This window comes from Pagrus pagrus (genome assembly GCF_965226575.1).
Source record: "Pagrus pagrus genome assembly, chromosome: 10".
NCBI classification, from domain to species: domain Eukaryota; kingdom Metazoa; phylum Chordata; class Actinopteri; order Spariformes; family Sparidae; genus Pagrus; species Pagrus pagrus.
In genome coordinates, this window is record NC_140194.1 from 13,163,140 (window position 1) to 13,183,835 (window position 20,696).

At 41.3% G+C, this 20,696-nt stretch overlaps 2 protein-coding genes across 2 annotated transcripts; one reads left to right on the forward strand and one right to left on the reverse strand.

Moving 5' to 3' along the window:
• On the reverse strand, positions 1-5,015 carry duox2 (dual oxidase 2). Its single transcript, XM_084365289.1, has 9 exons — positions 4,719-5,015; positions 4,137-4,264; positions 3,574-3,752; positions 3,413-3,470; positions 3,181-3,315; positions 1,498-1,705; positions 1,158-1,372; positions 891-1,081; positions 1-575 (listed from the first exon to the last, which is right to left on the reverse strand). The coding sequence occupies exons 2-9, from the start codon at positions 4,198-4,200 to the stop codon at positions 564-566; spliced, it is 1,062 nt and encodes a 353-aa protein (XP_084221415.1). The 5' UTR covers positions 4,201-4,264; positions 4,719-5,015; the 3' UTR covers positions 1-563.
• Positions 4,726-19,225, forward strand: duox (dual oxidase). The gene is made up of 33 exons (XM_084365284.1): positions 4,726-4,849; positions 4,929-5,012; positions 5,139-5,303; positions 6,394-6,581; positions 6,710-6,911; positions 7,927-8,093; positions 8,450-8,513; positions 9,141-9,237; positions 9,395-9,485; positions 10,283-10,385; positions 10,656-10,828; positions 10,929-11,104; positions 11,217-11,335; positions 11,438-11,575; positions 11,688-11,801; positions 12,541-12,740; positions 13,008-13,193; positions 13,443-13,668; positions 14,724-14,817; positions 14,903-15,078; positions 15,215-15,284; positions 15,416-15,457; positions 15,859-16,037; positions 16,167-16,397; positions 16,490-16,589; positions 16,682-16,731; positions 16,820-16,947; positions 17,063-17,216; positions 17,328-17,560; positions 17,652-17,810; positions 17,906-18,061; positions 18,488-18,616; positions 18,732-19,225. Exons 1-33 carry the CDS (start codon positions 4,792-4,794, stop codon positions 18,852-18,854), a joined length of 4,575 nt encoding a protein of 1,524 aa, XP_084221410.1. The 5' UTR covers positions 4,726-4,791; the 3' UTR covers positions 18,855-19,225.
• Positions 19,226-20,696: the final 1,471 nt, after the last annotated feature.

Consider the following 20,696-nt stretch of genomic DNA (forward strand, 5'->3'; position numbering starts at 1 on the left):
CTTGTTGTTTGTTTCATTTTATTAAGGTGTTACTAGAGAAAGTACAAACAGACATGACGTTCATTTGCCTGGATTAGAGATAAATCAATTATCCAAGCAGTCTGGTTTTCATTCTTCCTTTTTGTGTATTCACATTTATTTGGATCTCAGAAGCTGTGAAAGAAGGAAATGTCATCAGCTCAGAAACTGTGCATAAAGTACACCACGGGCTGTTGTCATGACAACGCTGTGCAGGCGTTGCATCAAACGTCTAAGTAAAACAACATCAAACTAACAATTATTAAGTCTCATCTTTCATTTCTAATGAAAAAAAGAGTTGAACAATGACAGACCTATAATAGATATTGATCAATGTATATACACATTGTATGGATCCCGTACAATTTACAACTACTGCAGCATGACAGTGAACTTCACAACTATTTACAGTTAAACCGCCTATAACACATAACACTTATAGGCTCACATAGTTAATTAAAACTGGTTTGAAACTTGACACTACATCTGTAACACATTCAGAGAAAATATCTTCAAGTATTGGCTGGAAAAGCTCCCGGAAGACTTCATATATGTTCCTGAAACACAGAAACAAAATTATCTCAGTCAACGAGCAGCAAAACACTTCCTTAAATGATATATGAACAGAAAAGTGCAGCAGGATTCAGGATGCAGTGGTTCCTTTATTAAAACTGCATTAGTCACACTGAACTGAATATGTATTTCGCAGCAATACATGTCAATGCGTCAGGTTTTCCCACAAATTCATGAAAGTTAATAAATAATTCACTGTTGCTGCTTGTAACTGAATGACTCCTCCATTTACAAGCAGCAGTAACTCACTGTGATGATTGTGAAAAGGAAGTATTACCCTCTCAGTGTGGCCAACTTACCGCCGGGACTTTTGATGTTGATGGTGAAATCGTCACTCCATCAAGGAAAACTGTATTCAGGTAGCCTTCCCCGTAAGAAAGGTCCTCATCCTCATAACTGTCGACGCCGACACTGAAGGCCTCCTTTATCTTCTCGGGCACAAGAAAGTTGAGCATCACCACCAGAATCCCGATAATGGTGCACAGCACACCTGGAAATCAGATTCAGTTAGTAGAAATCACTCCCCATCAACGTGAGAAATTAATGTGCATGTTCTTATTTTTTACCTGTAGCCAGAGCCAGCCAGAATGAATGGCTGTACTCAGTTTCAAATGAGTCAGCTCCAATGGAGAAAACACACTGTGGCACGTTCATGATGGTGGAGAAGGAGGCCATGGAGAAGAAGATGAAGGCAGCGGTTGCCAACATCATGTACCCAGCGTACAGAATGACCGGCATGCAGAAGAGGATGTTGGCGAGCAACCAGCAGCAAAACGCCGTCCTGTGAACGTGTGCAGCCATTTAAACTCCTGCTACTTTTAACAAACATGCTGAAACTGACATTATCCATATATATATATCAATACAACTTCAAACTGTGTGCAGTAAATATATACGTTGTGTTACCAGAGGGTTGCAGAAGCGTATCGTCCAGAGTATCGATACTGATAGATGAGTCCACAAGGGCTTCTCAGGGTGAATTTCTCGGCGATGTACAGGATGGGGTTGGGTAAACCTTTCTCCAGAGCTTCCTCATACTCTTCTTCAATGGAGTCATGCCAGCTGAACATCTCATTGTAGTCAATGGTCTCATTGAACTGTACGACAGGCTTCCCTAAGACAGAAAAGAGGAGCACATTTATGTTTTCAACTGTGTCCTTTTTGTTGGTTGGTTGGTTGGTTTGTCAGGATTATACAGAAACTACTGATTTGATTTCCACGAAACTTTGAGGTAGGCATGGATCTTTATGAAAAAAAATCAGGTGTACGTTAGGTGGCTGTTATCTATGAGTGAGTATAATTTCATAGCACCTCCGCCAAGGCCTATGTGGCCCTTAGCGGAGGTATGCGCTCTACTGAGTCCTATTCTAGTGTACCGATGCACCTAAAATTCACAATCAAAATAGATAAAAATGACTTTTATCCAACAAATTGGATTAGTAGTTGCAGGAGTTTTTTTTATCAGACTACTGAGCCAATGTCTTAAATCAAAAATCCAAGTTGTTCAAAACATTCAAGCTGCCAGTATATGAGCACATAGTAATATTTCATATTACAGTCCACTTATTTATCATTAAGTAGTTGCTTATCAGCATGCATATAAGAAGCATATTGGCCCTTTATTAGTAATTATTAAAGTTTTTATTAATGTCTGCATGACTGTATTCTACAACTACTAGAATGATAGGACTACTAGGATGGTAGCACTTTATATTTAGGTACTCCTAATAAGCTTTAGTTAACAAACAATTAGGCCCTTATAAGTCCTTGTAAGATGCTTAATAACATTAATAGGACTATATAACTGTTAATAATAGCCTTTTGATAGCATTACAACGTCTTGGCAAAACAGTTATTTACATTAAAAGAAAGTCACGGGTTTATTAAGGTTTGTAAAGCGGAAATAGAAAACTTTGGCGCCGCTGTCTCAAAGACCACGCAACATTGCCACCGCTAGCAGCCTGGCTACTGTCCAAAACAAAAAAACTACCACAACAATCCAAATTTGACCAAAAAAAAATCTCAGTGCTATGAAAAGGCAAAGGCTCCATCAGCAGGGTGCTTTTTCTTTTTGCAGTGTAGTGTTTCCACAGTTATTCCAGTTGTTGCGCTGTTACCTGTGGATAGTGACCTGGAAAATCAATGCCTCTTCCTGTTTTGGTTGCGAAATGGCTGACTTGCTTCCTTTGTGCTCTAAAGCAACCTTTGTGTTGGCGCAACATATTTTGCGGGAATAATCCGTCCCAGTGCGCAGGCTGAATAGCATAGTGAAAGCGAGGTTTATAGGGAACCATCTTTACAGTTATAGTGTTATTTGTTATTTACTGCCATTATACTGTGTAATCAGTATAAGTCAAAGCTAAAAAGCTGTCTATTGCCAGTTTAAGTAGTCTATGAACTGCTTACAAAGGTCCTACAACAACAACACGAGTTATGATGCTATTATTAACACTTATAGTCTTATTAAGCAGAATAAGTGTTTTATAATGACTAACAAAGAGCCACTACGCTACTAATAAACATTCTTATAAGCAACTTATAAGTGTTACAGAGTGTATAACACACATATCTGCAGCAACAGTGACTCACCTTTCAGTGTAACATTAATGCCATACAGTCCAACGTGCAAGCCGATCTCAGCGTTAACCACTGCGTTGCTGAAAGACTTGTAGGTGGCATTAGTGGTCATTCTGGCCTCAGCCCAGTCGTTGGTGAAGTTCAGCGCTGCAGAGAAAAGGGCACAAAGGTGAGCCGCTGGAGCAGAAAAGGGAAAATCATAAATGTCATAATTCAACAACAATGATAAGAATACAAAACTTACCCACTATCACCACACCTATGAACAAGCTGATAATTATTCTGAACATCCAGAACAGCCTCTGTCAGGAAGGGAGAGAGCAGAATCAAAATTATAGGAGACAGTTCTGAGGTTTTGTGATACCAGTGCAGTAAGTAATAGCTTATCGGATGGGTTGCACTCACCGACTTCCCTCGTATCCCTGGCAGAATGAGAAGAAGACTGACTGCTAGCACAAGGAAGACCAGAATAATGGTGAGCAAGCGGCCACTGAAGATGAAGGAGGTCCTTTGTAGGATGTAGAATGGGTAAATGTCATCGTAGAAAGTCATCTTAGCTCCTGATCTTACCAACGCACCTGAGACTAGACAGTGCAACAGAGAAGACAGTGTTAGTGGCAGGGTTCTCAGTTTCCTCCAGATGCAGAGATAGCAGCTCTTGTTCCTTGCGGCAGATAAGGGATGGGACATTATTACTGCTGTGAAACATGGCACATGATTAAGCACAACCATGTCTGACTTATGTCCCACCTAAGATGCCCTGACAGTGTGTATCCTGGCTGCAAAGAAACAAAATGAATGGTGTAATGCACAAAGGATGCAATACATGTGAACACTTCAGTCAGTGTGATGTAAAATGGCTGCAGCTGACATGGCTTCAAGCTGATTAATCTGAATGAAGAGGAAAGCTTCAAATAAAACCAATCAATCAAATGGAGAAAAGTAAAAACCCCAAAGAGCCTTCTCACCTGAAAAGTTGAACGACGAGGACTGAAGGAGAGGTGAAGTGAAGTGTGAACGCTGAGGGGACATACACTTCTTTTATACCATCGGTCCCTTTTGTGTCACCGAGGAGGAGGATGCCTTCACTGGAAATCTTCGGGAAAGAGGTGTGAGCCAGAGATGATGACCATTCCCATTTGGGCAACACAGGTCACATGCTGTTTGTGATAAGCTGTGCAACATATGTTGGCTTTAGTATTGCACCATCCCTCACCTGCAATTGTGCTGCAGCACCACCTCTGCACTACTTTTCAGTCTCACTTACAGCAGGTAAGACTCTGATTCATCTTCTCTTACAAGATCAGGTGATACAGGAAATATTGAGATAGATATATTTTATTAAAGAAGCCAGGAAATTGTCTTTGAATGGCTGCAGGTTACATACATGATTAAAAGGAGCAGTGCCAAAGTTTTTTAGTTTAGTTCAGCTTTGCTGTAGAATGAAGACTTCCTGGTTTTCCCTTGCTTTTCTTTCTAATCACTGCTTAAACAAGAAAGTGAATTACTTGGAGAGATAACAGAAACAGTGAATAGTAAATGTGACTTACTTCCACCTTGTCTTCTCAGAAGCCCTTCGCTCCTCTTGGCTGAAGACTGAGCCGAGGAGCATCTCTCGCATCAATGGATTTGCGTAACTGGGTTTGGAGTATCTGTGCTCTGGTGCTCTGTGTCACTGAATGTGAGTCGGCAGCACGCACACTTAACTCATTTAACGTTGAAATTAAACTAAGAAGTCTTGTTTGAACCGTCTCGACCAGGTACCCGCTGTGAAATCACCTGGGAAGTACCTCGCTTTGACGGCTGGTACAACAGTTTGGGATCCCCCCGGCGAGGAGCAGTCGGTAAGTCACACACACCTGCCGCACACACATACACACACACACACACACACACACACACACACACACACACAGTCCAGCCTGCCAGCACACCTGGTGACCCTCCGGACTGTGATTGTGCCCGCGCAGGCTCCCACCTTGTGCGCCTCGTGCCCGCGCGTTACTGGGACGGAGTGTACCAGCCGGTCCAGGAGCCGCTCCTGCCCAACGTCCGCAGCCTGAGCAGCCTGCTGACCGGGGGACCCTCCGGTCTGCCCTCCACACGGAACCAGACCGTCCTCTCTGTCTTCTTTGGTAAATATATCATACATGTTGTTGCTTTGAAGTGCAATAATAATAATAATAAAAATAAAAATAATAAATGAGTGGGCAAACTGTAGGCTGACCTGAACTTTGTGTGTACCTGTGCAACTTATTTAAATATTTAATGGTCTGGATATATTTCAGTTCCTCTTTTACACTTTTACGGTTTAAACCGGTATATTCGTGACTCTTATTTTGAAAGGCAGTAGGCCGGAAGTGCTATGTCTGTAATGCAGGTGTCATGCATGTTTAAACAGGTGTACGACTTTAAGATAGGCTAACGTTTAACTCTTTATGTAACGGCTGCATTAAGCTACCAACTCCCTGAGATAACATGCAGAGGGATTTTAGCCCGTCATCATTAAAGGTGCTATATGTAAGAATTGGCCACCTCTTGAACTCCAAACGAAAAGCGCTGCTAACTTTCGCTGCTGTTAGCTAGTTAGCTCAGTTAGCTGTCCGCCGGCTAACTTCCGGTTTAACGCCGGGCTCGCTTGAATAAAAAATATAATGCTTTAACCTTGTGGCTCGTCTAGACTTTCAGAATTTTATTGGACCAATGGCACAACTTATGATAGTCAAACCAGTCAATTTCGCAGCGTTGTGACGCTAAAGAAAAATTAGCCCTGGTTTCACAGCCACTTCTTTCACAATGTAAGCTTATGGGAAAAAGTCTTTGGCTTGGCCGCTACAAAAGTTGGCTTCAAGGCCTGGCGCTCTTCCTGGGGTGGACCAAGTCATAGATTTATATAGAAGAAACTAGATACGAGATTGCCTCCCATTCAAACCGATGTGAATTGCTCGCCTAGCGCATACGCCAAAAAATGGTTCTGGGTTCCGCGTTTACTTCCTTGTTATTGGGCCCATATTGCCCTGTCCTATGTCAGATGTTGCTGATATTGATATCAGGCTATTGATGATATTGGCTGAAAATAAACCAATTTAAGTCAAGATACTCATCTGAACTCTTGTGTTTATGATTTAGCGTTTTACTCCCAGCAAAGCCAAAAAACAAACTAAAAACAGCATTCAGGATCCAAGTCTTTTGTATTAATGACTTATAATTATTTTTCCCTCTCAGGTTACCATGTTACTTTTGAAGTTTTTGATTCGCGGCCTCCTGCATGTCCACCTGAGTTCATGAACATCCCGGTCCCAAAAGGTGACCCTGTCTTCGATCCCGCTGCCACCGGAAAGGTCCTGCTGCCTTTCCACAGAGGAGTGTGGGACAAAGAGTCCGGCCAGAGTCCCAGTAACCCTCGCACACAGGTGCTGATTATCAACTTTTATCAAACAGTAAATGTGAAGTAACAGTTTAGACAGTCACATTATACCATGTTAAATATAATCTCCCTCTCCTTAAGTGCAATAATGTGAGGTAAACAAATACAATGCAGGTTAACTTGGTGACGGCATGGATAGATGGCAGCTCCATCTACGGCCCTTCCTCGTCCTGGTCCGACTCCCTGAGAAGCTTCTCTGGAGGGCTCTTGACTTCAGGCGCTGAGTGGAACATGCCAAATACGGCAACAGGACACAGTTTCATGTGGAGTGCTGCGGACCCCTCCACAGGAGATCATGGACCTCAGGGCCTTTATGGTGAGACATTTTAAACTTTATACTTGTATGGTTATTGCACACATAGTAGCAGAAGGTGAGGTTTATATCAACAAGAGAATTGGATAAATATTTGATGCAGCTGATGCAGACAGGTGCGCTAAACTGACTCCTATTGTGTGCCAATGATTAATGTTGACTAGGGTTCAAAATAGGTCAATGATGTTAGATTTATGTTAAGCCTCAAAAGTTGCTTAAGAGATAAGAGACAAGTAATACCCAGTTGTCCACAATGATACACAGCTTCACAACCCTAACCCTAACAGCAATTTTCCGTGTGAGTAGGTCATTCTATGTGGAAACTTATGTTGCTACGTAAGATTAAAACTATTCGGATGCCTAGAGTCCATTCAGGTTAAATATGTGTCAGTGTTTGTTTGGGTGAACTATACCTTTAAACAATCTGGTATCTGTGTGTGGCAATACCCACCCAATCAAAAAAAAAAAAAACTGCAAGAATTTGTATGCAATATAATTTCACCCACGTCTTTCTTGATCAGGGTTGCAGCCTGTGAGTCTGAGTCAGAAGAGGGCCCAGCCTGACGTGTGCTATGACTCTTTAATTATTGTGTAAATGGCTTGTTACGCTCACCGCAGTAAATCCCTCTCTCTATAGCATAGAGGATGCCGCAAAGGTGTCATAAAACCAGTGTTTTGTTGCTTGTTTTGTTAAAGGTGTGTAGTTATTATCTGGGGCGGGGACGGAGGATCTACTCCTGTTGTCACACTTCCTTTGTCACCTCCTTAAAAACAAACAGCCAAATTATCATCCCATTAGTGGTTAAAGAGACTCATCAATCAGTGTAATGGGGGCGTGACACCATACTGATGTGGTGCTGAACAATTTGTGAATTTTGCGGCAGTTTTCTACATTAAAACATTACATGTACAGCCTATTCTCTGTTAATGTTGTTGTAAATATGGGGATGTTTATTTTTATGATCGAAAAGCAGGATTACACTGTAAGACTAATGTTTGTGCTATTTTCTGTTTTCAGTGTTGGGAAATGCCTGGGCCAATGAGAACATGTTCACGGCAGCAGAGGGGATTATCTGGTTTCGCTACCACAATTATGTCGCCTCCAAACTGCATGAGAAACACCAACAGTGGTCAGACGAAAAGCTGTTTCAAAACGCCAGGAAGACCGTCGTGGCCACATTCCAGGTAGAGGGAAAATTTTCCATGTAATCCTGTCGCTGCACAGGTGCTGATTAAATTTGCACTCTGGAAAGAAGAACCAGGTTGCATCAACACCAGGTGGTCGTGATTTTATGGATGAAATTGCTGGTTTTAGTTCGAGTCTGTCCTCTGCAAGACCTGTCAAGAACATACATATTAATTACTTATTTACTGCTATTTATAATCAAATAATATTTTTGGTTATATCAAATCCAAAATAGCAAGTTTTATAGTTATCTAGATAAACAAAGTATTTGAATTCAGCTTGCAGGATATATTATCATCAAAACGCACTCAAAAAAGCCGCCATAACTTTATTCCTTCCTATTTTCTCCACACAGAATATTGCTCTTTACGAATGGCTACCTGCATATCTTGGAAACAAAACACTTCCTCCTTATCCAGGTAAGAATCATCCAGAGTGCGTGTGCGTACAAGTGGAGGGGAACAGGTAATGCACCGGTGCCCACAAGCCGTGGTGAGGGTGAGCTATCGTTGGTGGTGTTTGACAGATATGTGCTCCGTCAGCAAAGCGTCACACTGAGTCTCCTTCTTCTGCTGAATAAGCACCCACAGCTGAAGAAAGTTAAAGGGACTCTGGTCAGATGAGACCATCATCTCAACCACTCCTCATTTTCACAGCTATACTGCTTTTGTTGCCTCACTTTGACCACTTGAATGATGATATAGGCTGTTTGGGTGCCGAAGGATTGTAGTTTATTTTGTTCTCTTTCTGCTGTCTTGTATTATGTTCAGATTTATCTGTATACAGGTTGTGGTGGAAACTATTATTTCCCTTTGTAGAGAAGTGAACAAATAAAGGATGGATTAACAAAAGATTGTCTTTTGTATTATATAATAGAACATTAAAACAATAGAGAATAACAGAGTCAATGTAGTTCAGATGAGAGGTTAGCGCTTTGCACACCAGGGCATTATGTAAGGTGAACGATGGATGGTAAAATATGTAAGGTGAAAAGGTAACGATAATATGTGAAGTGAAGGGTAATCATACATTCTGCTACCACACAGGTTACCAGAAGTTTGTGGATCCGGGGATTTCTCCTGAGTTTCAGGCTGCTGCTATAAGATTTGGCATAACTATGGCCCCACCTGGTGTTTACATGAGGTACTGTTCACACATTGTGAAAAGCCAAAGCTCACTATTCTTAACAGGCTTTAGTTGAATGTAATAAATAAGTGTCCGACACCGTCTCAAACAGTATGTAGTATGTACTAAATGTTGGAAATAAAACCCTCCACACCGGTTCTCTTTTTTCCTACAGAAACCGAACCTGCCATTTTCGGGAGATTGTCAACATAGATGGCAGCTTATCACCAGCAATGCGTCTTTGTAACAACTTTTGGAAACGTCAGGTATATATGATCATTTACATTCATGTACTTGTGTTTATCACTACAAACCATTTCGGACTTAGACCGCAGACTCTCCTGATTGTCATTCCAACCATATGCAGCTGGTACACAAATGTTCCTCCAGGACCATGGTGCTCCTTAGAATGACACAACAAGACTGCACAAAACAGCCTAAGACTACACAAACATTAAACCTACCCAAGGCTACCTAAAAATGCACGTGTGCAAACATGTACAAACAGCTCAAGACCGTGTAAACACCCCCACAATCTACCGCTGATGCAGCTTAGTTTCATTACATTGAAAGTAGTAGTATAATGAGTTTTGAAATGAGAACAGGCCAAGTCGCATTTAGTACAATTGTTTATTTATGGAGACAGGGGGAGTGGACAGAAGGAGAGCAGCAGAAAAAGCTCTGGCAGGATTTGACCCAGGATCTTTGTGGCATCAGAGGCACGAAAGTAAACCACTGTGTGTCTCTGAGCAGAAATGGGAGGATATATTTTGCCATTGTTTTATTCACGAATCACATTACATGTATTTCTGTGGCGAAAACTGAATATATTTCTCTTCGATAAATGTACAGTTAGGCATTTCATTTTATAGTTGATATATTTGATTAATAACAATATCTCTGTTCTGTTGAATACAGATAATCTAATCCAAAGAATTTGTTTTGAAAGCCACGACTATAAGACAGCTGGTGTATTTTGAAAGGACACCTATTAGAGTGAGGACATATATTAAGTATTGATTGTATACATTTTATTTTAATGCCTTTGTAATTTTGTTTCCAGAGTCTCAATGTGAAGACAGGCCAGGACGTAGACGACCTCATCATGGGCATGACTTCTCAGATTGCAGAGCGAGAAGACAACATTGTTGTGGAGGACTTGAGAGGTGTTTAATCCTTCTTCTTCATTACCTGAATCAAATATTAGAATTATGAAACAAGTTTATTTCCAAGTGGGTTTTCACATACACAAACTTGTCTTGGTGCTGTGATGCATAACAGCCAAGAAGAAGAAAAGGAAATTCACACCACGAAAGTCAAGCAATTATAAATATAAAGTAGAAATTTACAATAAACACTCTACATAAACATTCATTCACAATTATTGAAGGCATAAACAAATATTCAGAACTGTGATCTGATTTGCACCCTGACAGACTTCATGTACGGACCCCTAAGGTTCACCCGGACAGATCTGGTGGCCATGACGGTCCAAAGAGGAAGAGACTTTGGCCTGCGTAGTTACACTGAGGTCAGAAAAGCTCTGGATCTGCCTCCCCTCAACACATTTGAAGAGATAAATCCTGAGCTCAACAGCGCAAACCCACAGGTAAAACCTCGAGTCAGAGAATGATCAAACATGAAAGGCATAAAAATATTTGAACAGTGATCCAGTGAATTAAAGTGTGTCTTGTGTTCTGCTCCAACAGTTGCTCCAGGATGTTGCAGCACTGTACAACAGAGACATCTCAAAATTGGAGCTCTTCCCCGGAGGACTGCTGGAGTCTCTCGATGGTCCGGGTCCAGTTTTCTCTGCCATAATCCTGGACCAGTTTGAACGCATGAGAAACGGAGACCGCTTCTGGTTCGAGAACAAACAGAATGGGTGAGTCCCCTCTGGATGGACTTTAAAAATAGAAATAGCTTCGTCTGACCCTACTGTGTGATTGATCTCGTATTAATGTCACATGTCATCTTACTGCAGTTGTGTTTTCCAGTTTGTTCACAGATGAGGAGATCCAGATGATCCGCAATGTGACCTTTCATGACGTCCTTATTGCAGTAACAAGTGCAGAAGCCACTGATATACAAGATAATGTGTTTTTCTGGCATGATGGTAAAAACATGACTTATGTATTTGATACATAAACAAAGGATTTATTTAGAATCAGTAATGTAGTTAAAAAAGGGATTAATAAAATTGACTCTGTTGCTTTAGGTGACCCTTGTGCTCAACCCACGCAGCTGAATGCATCAATGCTCTATCCCTGCACTAATGCTACCAAACTTAATTACTTTGATGGGAGCCAAGCTGGCTTTGGGATATTTATCATTGTCCTCTTCCTCTTTCCTGTCGGTCAGTATCATACGCACAAATCCATCTCTTTTTACACAGCAATAATACGCATATCATTTATCAACAGTTCTTGTTGTGTAACTGATCCGTTGTGTTTATTTTACTTCCACAGTTAGTTTGCTAGTGGCTTGTATGGTGGCGTATCTCCGCAAGTACAGGTACAAGAAGTTCCAGAGAAGAAGAAAAGCTGGCGACAAAACAGAGGGACCAGCTGTGGGAATCACCGGTATGAAATCTGTAACCCCCAAATCACAAATACATATTTTTCCTCATACTGTAGTGCTATGATATGTGTGTATTTAGGTTTCTGTAGCCACACCTTAGTTTAAGAAAAAGGCATTGTTACGATTGTGGTGATGTTACAGTTGTACTTGTTCTCCAATGAAACCACTGTCCCAGAATGCTCCGTAACGACTGCCTTCTGTATGAGGTTTGAGCAACTACATGTGTCGAGCATCAATGGTACCTGTGAATGTGGCTTATGGAGTCATCGTATTTCTATAGTTGGCTATGTTTGGTCTTTACCGAATGTTACTTGCATCTGCTGGATTTTACGATGCATGGCATTTATTCCGCCAAGGCCAAATGACCTATCTCACTTTGGTAACGATAGTGATAAATCATTTGTGTGTCTGACACTTGATTTAGATCCACTTCAAAATGCAATGGGTTCTTCATCCTTGACCCATCCTATACCCTTCCAGCAAGTTAATTGAAAATCAGGCCAGTAGTTTTCCTGTAATCTTGCAGACGAACAGACAAAGAAACAAACAAACCGAACTGGAACCATAACCTTCTTGTTAGAGATAACAAGCTGAGCTCAACTGATAATTAGTGGAGGTGACCATCTGAAACCAAAATTCCTTTGCTATTTTCTCTACTAGTGGTAGTTCCTGTAATATTACACCTATATTTATCCTCATCCACAAGCTTGTCTCACATCCCATTCTCATTTTGGTCTCCAGCCTATGAGTGGCAGGGCCGGAGAAAACCTCTGCATCCTGTCAGCGTGGAGGTTGATGAAAAAAGGCTGCAGGTCTTCGACAGATCTGGAGCCGCTCAACGCTGCCTCAATCTGGCCAACCAGGAACAACTGGATGTCCTTCTTTCCAACAACCGTAATCATAAAGCTCTGCTGCTCAAAGTATCAAAAGAGTACGACCTGGTGAGTAGATGGAAATAAGAGGGGATGGTTTGCACAATTAGTCTCTGATTCAGGTTGGAGCAAAGGAATGCTTTTAAATAATGTTGCGTCTATATAACCAAATTCTGTGCTCATATTTAAGCTTGTTTGCAGTTTAAGCACATCAAAGGTTCTCACTTGTGCAGTGAAGTTGCAGTTGTTGCTGCCAGCATGATTCTGCAGATGTACCTGATCTCCATCTCCCTCCAGTCCTGTTAATCTACTGATGCTCCCTGTTTACGCGTCCAGGTGCTGTTTTTTGATGACGAGAGCAAACGTGCGGCATTTGTCAAGCAACTACGCCTGGGGGTGACAGGCATGGCGCAGGAGATTAGAGTGAAGGAGATGAGAGAGGAGGAACTGCTGAAGGAGGCTTTAACCAGAGAGCAGAGGGCTCAGATTGTGGAAACTTTCATTCGACATGCTTTCTCTAAGGTACTGTCAGCCTCTGGATGATTACTTCATCCTCCGCTCTGTCACAGCAGCAGGAGCTTTAAGCTCGGCCACAAAATGTCGTCAATGCTTGTTTGAGGTCAAATTAAGTTGGACCTCCCGCCAAAAGAACTAATTGTTGGTCTCGATGGTGAGCTCATCCATGATGGACATACAGTAACCTCAGTTCACGTCGGAGGTATTACTGATGACACTATGGTGAAATAATGACACTGTCTCTCTGGTACACAGGTCTTGGAAATAGAGAAGTGTGACGCTGGAGACATGAGTGGCATTTCCCGCAAGAAAGCCAGAGAGGTTCTGCAGTGCGAGCTGACAGCGTCTGAGTTTGCTGGTGCACTGGGCCTCAAGTCTGACTCCTTATTTGTGGACTCCATGTTCACACTAGCTGATAAAGATGGAAACGGTTACCTCTCCTTCCAAGAGTTTCTTGATGTGATCGTTATCTTTATGAAAGGTAAAAATGCACGACTCCAGAGGACTATAGCTTTCATCCAAGCACTATAAATGTTAAATTGTAAAATGAATGTCAGCTGCAGTTGGAGGATTTAAATTCCAGATAGATGGTGTGAATTATTTTGAGGTTTGTTGTTTCAGATTTAATATAAAGAGCAAAACTAATGCTAATAAGTTTTTAGTTTTTCTGCTCAAAGCTGAGGATTTGTGGAGAAATTTCTTTCCTTTTATATCCCATTTATTTATTCATATTAAACATAATACAAAGAGTTTTTAACAGGTTATAAAACAGTCAGGTGCCTCTATATGACATACACAAGCAAACAAGGCCATCGGTAAGAAGATTGGCTATTTCTGTATAGTTAGTATTCTTACTGCCTGCTGAGGATGAAACAAGCTGCTCTGTAGTCTGGTGGTATGATACTAAAACAAAGTTTTCTTTGTTTGACCATCATCATATAACAGTTATTAATCTTACACCACGCGTCCTTCATACAGCTGCGTTAAAAAAGAAGAACGTATTAAAAAATAAGTTGCTTCCTTCTTTTGTTTGCTTTGACAACAAGAGCATATGCTAGCCAGATCAAGATCCTTAGATACAAAGAGATGTTGGTCATACCGCTTTTGTCCACAGGGGCCGCCAGAATCAACGGAAAATCAATGTTCCTTGTAGCTGCTTTAAAATTATGATAACAATGAAATGTTTCCATCATTAATGAGAGTAGAAAAGTATCCAAAACGGCATATAGAGCATCATTTTAGGCCTTCTACTGAAACTAATAACAATCAAATTCATTTTGATGCGTTGCTGCTCTCTCGGGATGATCTACTGTCCAGCTGCAGATGAAATTAAATGTACAAAACATATCAATTAATAAATCAAGTAAAGAAAATTCCATGTCATTGCAGGTTTTATAGATTGATGTTATGTAGATTACGACAGCTAAGAATGAGCATGAATGTCAGGTCTGATTTTTAAAATGTCAAAATCATAAACCAGTAATAAGTCGAGTCCTACATTGTGACATTAATGATACTGTGTGTTTGTTTAAACAGGGTCTCCTGAGGAGAAATCCAAGCTCATGTTCTCCATGAATGACATTGGTGGAACCGGTTACTTATCAAAAGAAGAATTTGCCAGGATGCTCAGGTTTGATCGATTTCTCTTTTTTTCATGGCTGCATCTTTTTTCTTCCATCTGATGGTTCATCTTCAGCCCTTTTGATGTGCTGCAGGACTTTCATTGAAATCTCCAACGGCGCTCTGTCAAAGAGCCAGGCAGAGGACGGCATCAAGGCCATGATGCAGGCCGCAGGCTTTGATAAAAAGGAGAGAATCACATGGGAGGACTTCCATTTCCTCCTGCGGGACCACGAGAAGGAGCTGCAGTTTGCTCAACTTAATGTTAAAGGTTGGAGAAAGTTTTGTCAAAGAACTTTTTTTAATCCTCATTTCTCTGACCTTGTCTGATGAATCTATGTGTGTGTGTGTGTGTGTGTGTGTGTGTGTGTGTGTGTGTGTGTGTGTGTGTGTGTGTGTGCGTGCAGGGATGGAGAAAGCGGGGAGGAAGCGGCTGAGTCGGGACATGAGAGTGTCCTTCATCTGTCCAGCTAACAGGTAAGAAAATAGGACACACAGGCTGTAATCACTCATCCAGATCACAAACATAACAACTGCTGTTCGTCACTATAGATACAAACAATGATTCAGTACAGCTGTTTTACTGTTTGTTCTTTTTTTGTTTGCAGCAGCAACAAGACATATGGAGAGGAGCTACGAAGACGGAAAAAGTTTGTTCCTTGTTGAATTTTTCTATTCCTGTAAATGACTTTTGAATGAAAGTTGAGGAATCTGTCGATTGCTTTCCTGATTTTCTTGAAATATCAATGTTTCCCAAAGCCCAAGATGAGTTCTTAAATGTCTTGTTTTGTCCACAACTGAAGATATTTACTTTACTCTCATAGAGGAGTAAAGATATGAGAGCATATTTACATTTAAGAAGTGAGCTACTCTGAAATTACTCAGATAATTGTTGATTCATTTGATAGTTGATAACTAATCTGTTAATTGTTGCAGCTCTAGTTCTGATTGTTGTCTGACAGTACTTGCTGGTCAGTAACCCTGCAGCTAAATGACAGACAGAACACACAATATTTACTGAATATAATCTGAGGAATTTGAATATTTTCAGGTTGAGTCTCAGAACTCCAAACGTCTATGTGAAGCCAAAGCGTGAGCAGTACATCAGGAACCCAGTCCAGCAGAAGATCCAGCAGTTCAAACGTTTCATTGAGAATTATCGCCGGCATATTGTCTGCTTTATCATCGTTTACGGCATCGCAGCTGGTGTGGCCCTTGAAAGATGTTACTGTGAGTAGCAATCATTTGTCTCCTTGTTCTCGTGTCAATGTTTCATAGTCTCTCTTTACCTTTCAACCTCGTATGTCTCTGGTCAGTTTGAGCCTTTTCTGAAGCGACCCTCTAAAACATTGTTTTCAGACTACGCTCTGCAGGCTGAAACTACAGGCCTCCCTGAGACTTCAGTGGTGGGCATCGCTGTCTCCCGTGGCACGGCAGCCGCCATGTCCTTCTTGTTTCCCTACATGCTCCTCACCGTGTGTCGAAACCTCATCACGCTGTGCAGAGAGACTTTCCTCAACCGATACATCCCCTTTGACGCCGCCATCGATTTCCATCGCAACATGGCCATGACTGCCATCATCCTTACAGGTTTTCAAATGATGGAAACTTGAGCTGTAATGTTTTCACCTTTTTAATTTTATATGCACATGAGCTCACTCCTGTTTCTATCCTGAATGCAGTTGTTCATAGTTTGGGCCACGTGGTCAACATCTACATCTTCTCCGTTAGCGACCTCAGCATCCTGTCTTGTATGTTCCCCAAAGTCTTTTCAAACAACGGGTAATGTTGGAAATATCTGCCTGATTTTTGCAGCAATTTGTACAATTTGCAGAGAGTTATTTTGGCTAATTTACAATCTGTTTTCATTTTAGGTCAGAAGTTCCTATGAAGTGGTCGTGGTGGTTCTTTGAAACTGTTCCAGGTATCACAGGAAACTGGTTTTAGACCTTCAGTGGTACATGGACTTTTGCTATATTATGCTATAATTCTGTTTTTTGTCTTTTTCCTAGGAATGACCGGTGTCCTGCTTCTCTTTGTGTTTGCATTTATGTATGTTTTTGCTTCACACTATTTCCGTCACATCAGTTTTCGTGGGTTTTGGATCACGCATTCCCTCTACATTGTCGTGTACACTCTTGTAAGTACTTTTCTAAATTTAAAATACCCTAAATGCACTCTGCATTCAGGTGGCTTTCATGATGGGAGGCAGGTTTATGAATCGGGAAATTTTGGTTTTTGTTTTCATCCGACAGACAATTATTCATGGCAGTTACGCCCTGATCCAAGAGCCTCGTTTCTACATTTATTTACTCCCACCTGCGCTGCTCTTCTTGCTGGACAAACTTATCAGCTTGAGCAGGAAGAAGTTGGAGATCCCAGTGGTCAGAGCTGAGCTGCTGCCTTCAGGTGACATTTACAATTCCTCGAAAATCAGCTTTAAAATGTCTCTTCTTGATTTTATTACTCTTTCCATCATCAATGACGCTTCACTCTTTTCCTTGGCTGCCCTATCTGTAGGTGTGACACATCTGGAGTTCAAGCGACCACAGGGCTTCGTGTACCGTTCAGGCCAGTGGGTTCGCATTGCCTGCCTGATGTTGGGCACAGATGAGTACCATCCATTCACACTGACTTCAGCCCCTCATGAAGAGACCTTGAGCCTGCACATCCGAGCTGTGGGGCCCTGGACCAGCCAGCTCCGAGAGCTCTACACTGAAGAAAGCCTGATCGAGCTCGGAGCCTATCCAAAGGTAGGTCAATGTGTTATTTTGTGTTTGTGAATGGTTTTATCTGTGTCTCCATGTATTGTCATTACATTATTTTTTTTCTTTTCATCCTAAGCTGTACTTGGATGGCCCGTTTGGTGAGGGCCATCAGGAGTGGACTGACTTTGAGGTGTCTGTTCTGGTGGGAGGAGGGATTGGAGTCACCCCATTCGCCTCCATCCTCAAAGACCTGGTGTTCAAGTCCTCCATAAAGTCCAAGATTCTGTGTAAAAAGGTGCTGCTTAAAATCAGCCTGGTGTACATTTCTTCTTCTTGATTTATAATTTATTTATGCAACAAGCTCACTTTACATTCGCTGATTGTTTGAAGGTGTACTTCATCTGGGTAACACGGACACAGCGTCAGTTTGAGTGGGTGTCAGACATCATCAGGGAGGTGGAGGAGATGGACACGCTGGAGCTGGTCTCAGTCCACACTTACATCACCCAGGTGGCCGAAAAGTTCGACCTCCGCACCACCATGCTGGTGAGATCTGCAGTTCCTATTTCCACAATAAAAAAGAAAAAAAAAACAGGATGCAAGGAGAGCTGCTCGGTTGTGGAAAATGGTGTCCCTCTGGTGCTCATCAGTTTTGGGATCTTGTTCTTTCAGAATCGTAGAAAAAGTCTGAGGCACTCAAGAGGATAATGAGTTAAAATGCCTTTAATTAATCATCAGGACACTACAAAATGGCTTCCTTTGGGCTCTTACATTTATAGGTTAGCAGAAAGGCTTTTTAGCTCATTAACCTCTTAAGTGCCTCAGACTTTTTCTACGGCTCTTAAGGAAAATAGGAAGCTGACCAGTTCAACATTTTGGGAAATATATTTAAATTGAAATGAATGAATTAAAACAATGAATAAATGAAAGCCACTGAGGATTTCCCCCTGTTGTCTTTTTATGTGTGGGCAGTACGTTTGTGAGCGCCACTTCCAGAAGGTGTGGAACCGCAGCCTCTTCACCGGCCTGCGGTCCGTCACCCACTTTGGCCGTCCACCCTTTGTGTCGTTTTTCAGCTCGCTGCAGGAGGTTCACCCTGAGGTCAGTCCTTCATTCATCTCCAGCTATTTTGTAATTGTCTGAAACTTCACCCAGCACATCAGCCTGAACAAAATTCATTATTTTAATTAACTAACTTTACAATTTTTTTCTGCAGGTGCGTAAAATGGGTGTGTTCAGCTGTGGACCACCTGGACTGACGAAGAACGTGGAGAAAGCTTGCCAGCAGATGAACAAGAGGGATCAGGCTCATTTTATACATCACTATGAGAACTTCTAACTTAACTCTAACAGAAGTGGAGATGAGACGCTTTACTCTGAAGAATACAAGTTACTGCAGCTGTCTCTGCATGTCTCATGTAAAGTGAATGTGTCTTCTTCTTTATCCTCTAATCATAAATATGATTGTTATATTCATTTCTAACAGTTAAGAGACGTCTTATTTCATATATATATCATACAAATACAGGGTTTTATTCACAATTTCTATCAAATCATCATGTCAGTTTTAACTTGTAGTTTGTTAGCTGTCACTGTTTGTCAGTTCTCTGTGCTTTTCTTATCATAATGTACGATTGATTGTTTTTGTCATTGATTTCTTGTGCTTTTGTATGAAATATCTTGAATGAATAAATTAACATTTTAACAATAGATTCGTAACACTGTCATGTGTGAAGGAAGCTTCCTAAAACGCAGTTAGAAAACATTTTAAGTGCAACACTCGGCTCAGAGATCTAACAGTTGTACTTTTAATGTTATGTCCCTGTTGTGGGACATTTGATTATGTAAGGACCTGTGGGGTTTTGTGCAGTGGAAGTTCTCTAAATTCTGCTGTCGGCTCCTTCTGCTGCTTCTAGCTGTTGGACTAAAATTACAGTTGAGTTGACTCAAACTCCCAAATTTGATTTGTTGGTTGAGTGATGAGCCAGACAGCTCCTCCACCCAGAGAAAGACGTAATCGTGAAAATGTAGATTTTCTTCAGGAAGATGAATTGCTTGCTATTAATCTGTGACAAACTGCACTTCACATTGTTGTACTTGATATTTGCCTAATACAGTGAGTGCGGTCTGTACAAATGTCACTTCACTGTGCAAAAACAAAAGGTTGCACACACTTGTTTGCTTATCAAACACATTTAAGATATGAAGGGTGTATGCACACAGTGGATGAAATGAGTCAATATCACAGCAGCCGTGTGAAACTGAAAAGTGAACAGAAAAAAATAACGACCGACCACAGAAGTATTTGTATTTTTTGTTTAAAATTCACTGTCAGCTTCTGGACATAGGTCTGAGCGTGTGTGTGATCAGGCAAACACATCCGCTGTTCTCAAGCAGTGTCTCGAAGCTTCCTGGTTTACAAAATAAATAAAAATCAATATAAAAGTTTACAGTGGGCAGTCTGCAACCTGATGTATACGATTCATCTCCTCCTCAATTCGTTTATTTACTCAGTAGTTACACTTCAAGCATGCTCTCCGTCAGGAACGCCCTTCTCTCTTCACACAGTTACACACACACACACCTGGCAGCTGCCCAGTTCAACCACTGACCTGGTGGCCACTGAGCCACCAGGTCACCAGCATCTGTAATGAGGGAGGAACAAGCAATGATATTTTATTTTTTACTCAAATGTATTTAGCCAGTTAGGAGATTGAACTGACAACCTTGTAACTCAAATACAAAACTGTGTCAAAGCTATTGAATATAATTTAACACGTCATACCACCGTTACTGCCCAGAACCTCAATCACCTTTTCGCATTTCGCAGAAAAATCCCTGATGCTGATAGTCGGAAAATGCTGAATCTCCTTCCGATAATGAACCAGGGCTGATAATTGGTGTATCTCTACCCTCTGATCTGGAAAGTGTCATTCATGAGCTAACATCATCCAGGCTGGACTATTTTAAGTCCCTCTACCAAGGTATTACTCAGGCTACCATTTCCCATCTACAACTAGTCCAAAACACTGCAGCCTGCTTATTAACAAGGTCCAAGAAATGACACCACATCACCCCTGTTCTCGTTTACGTTTCTCTCCATCTCTCCTTTTATTTAATCAGATTAACTGAGTTTTAAGTTATGATTTAAATATTTTTGTTTGGTATTTATCCTGCCGTA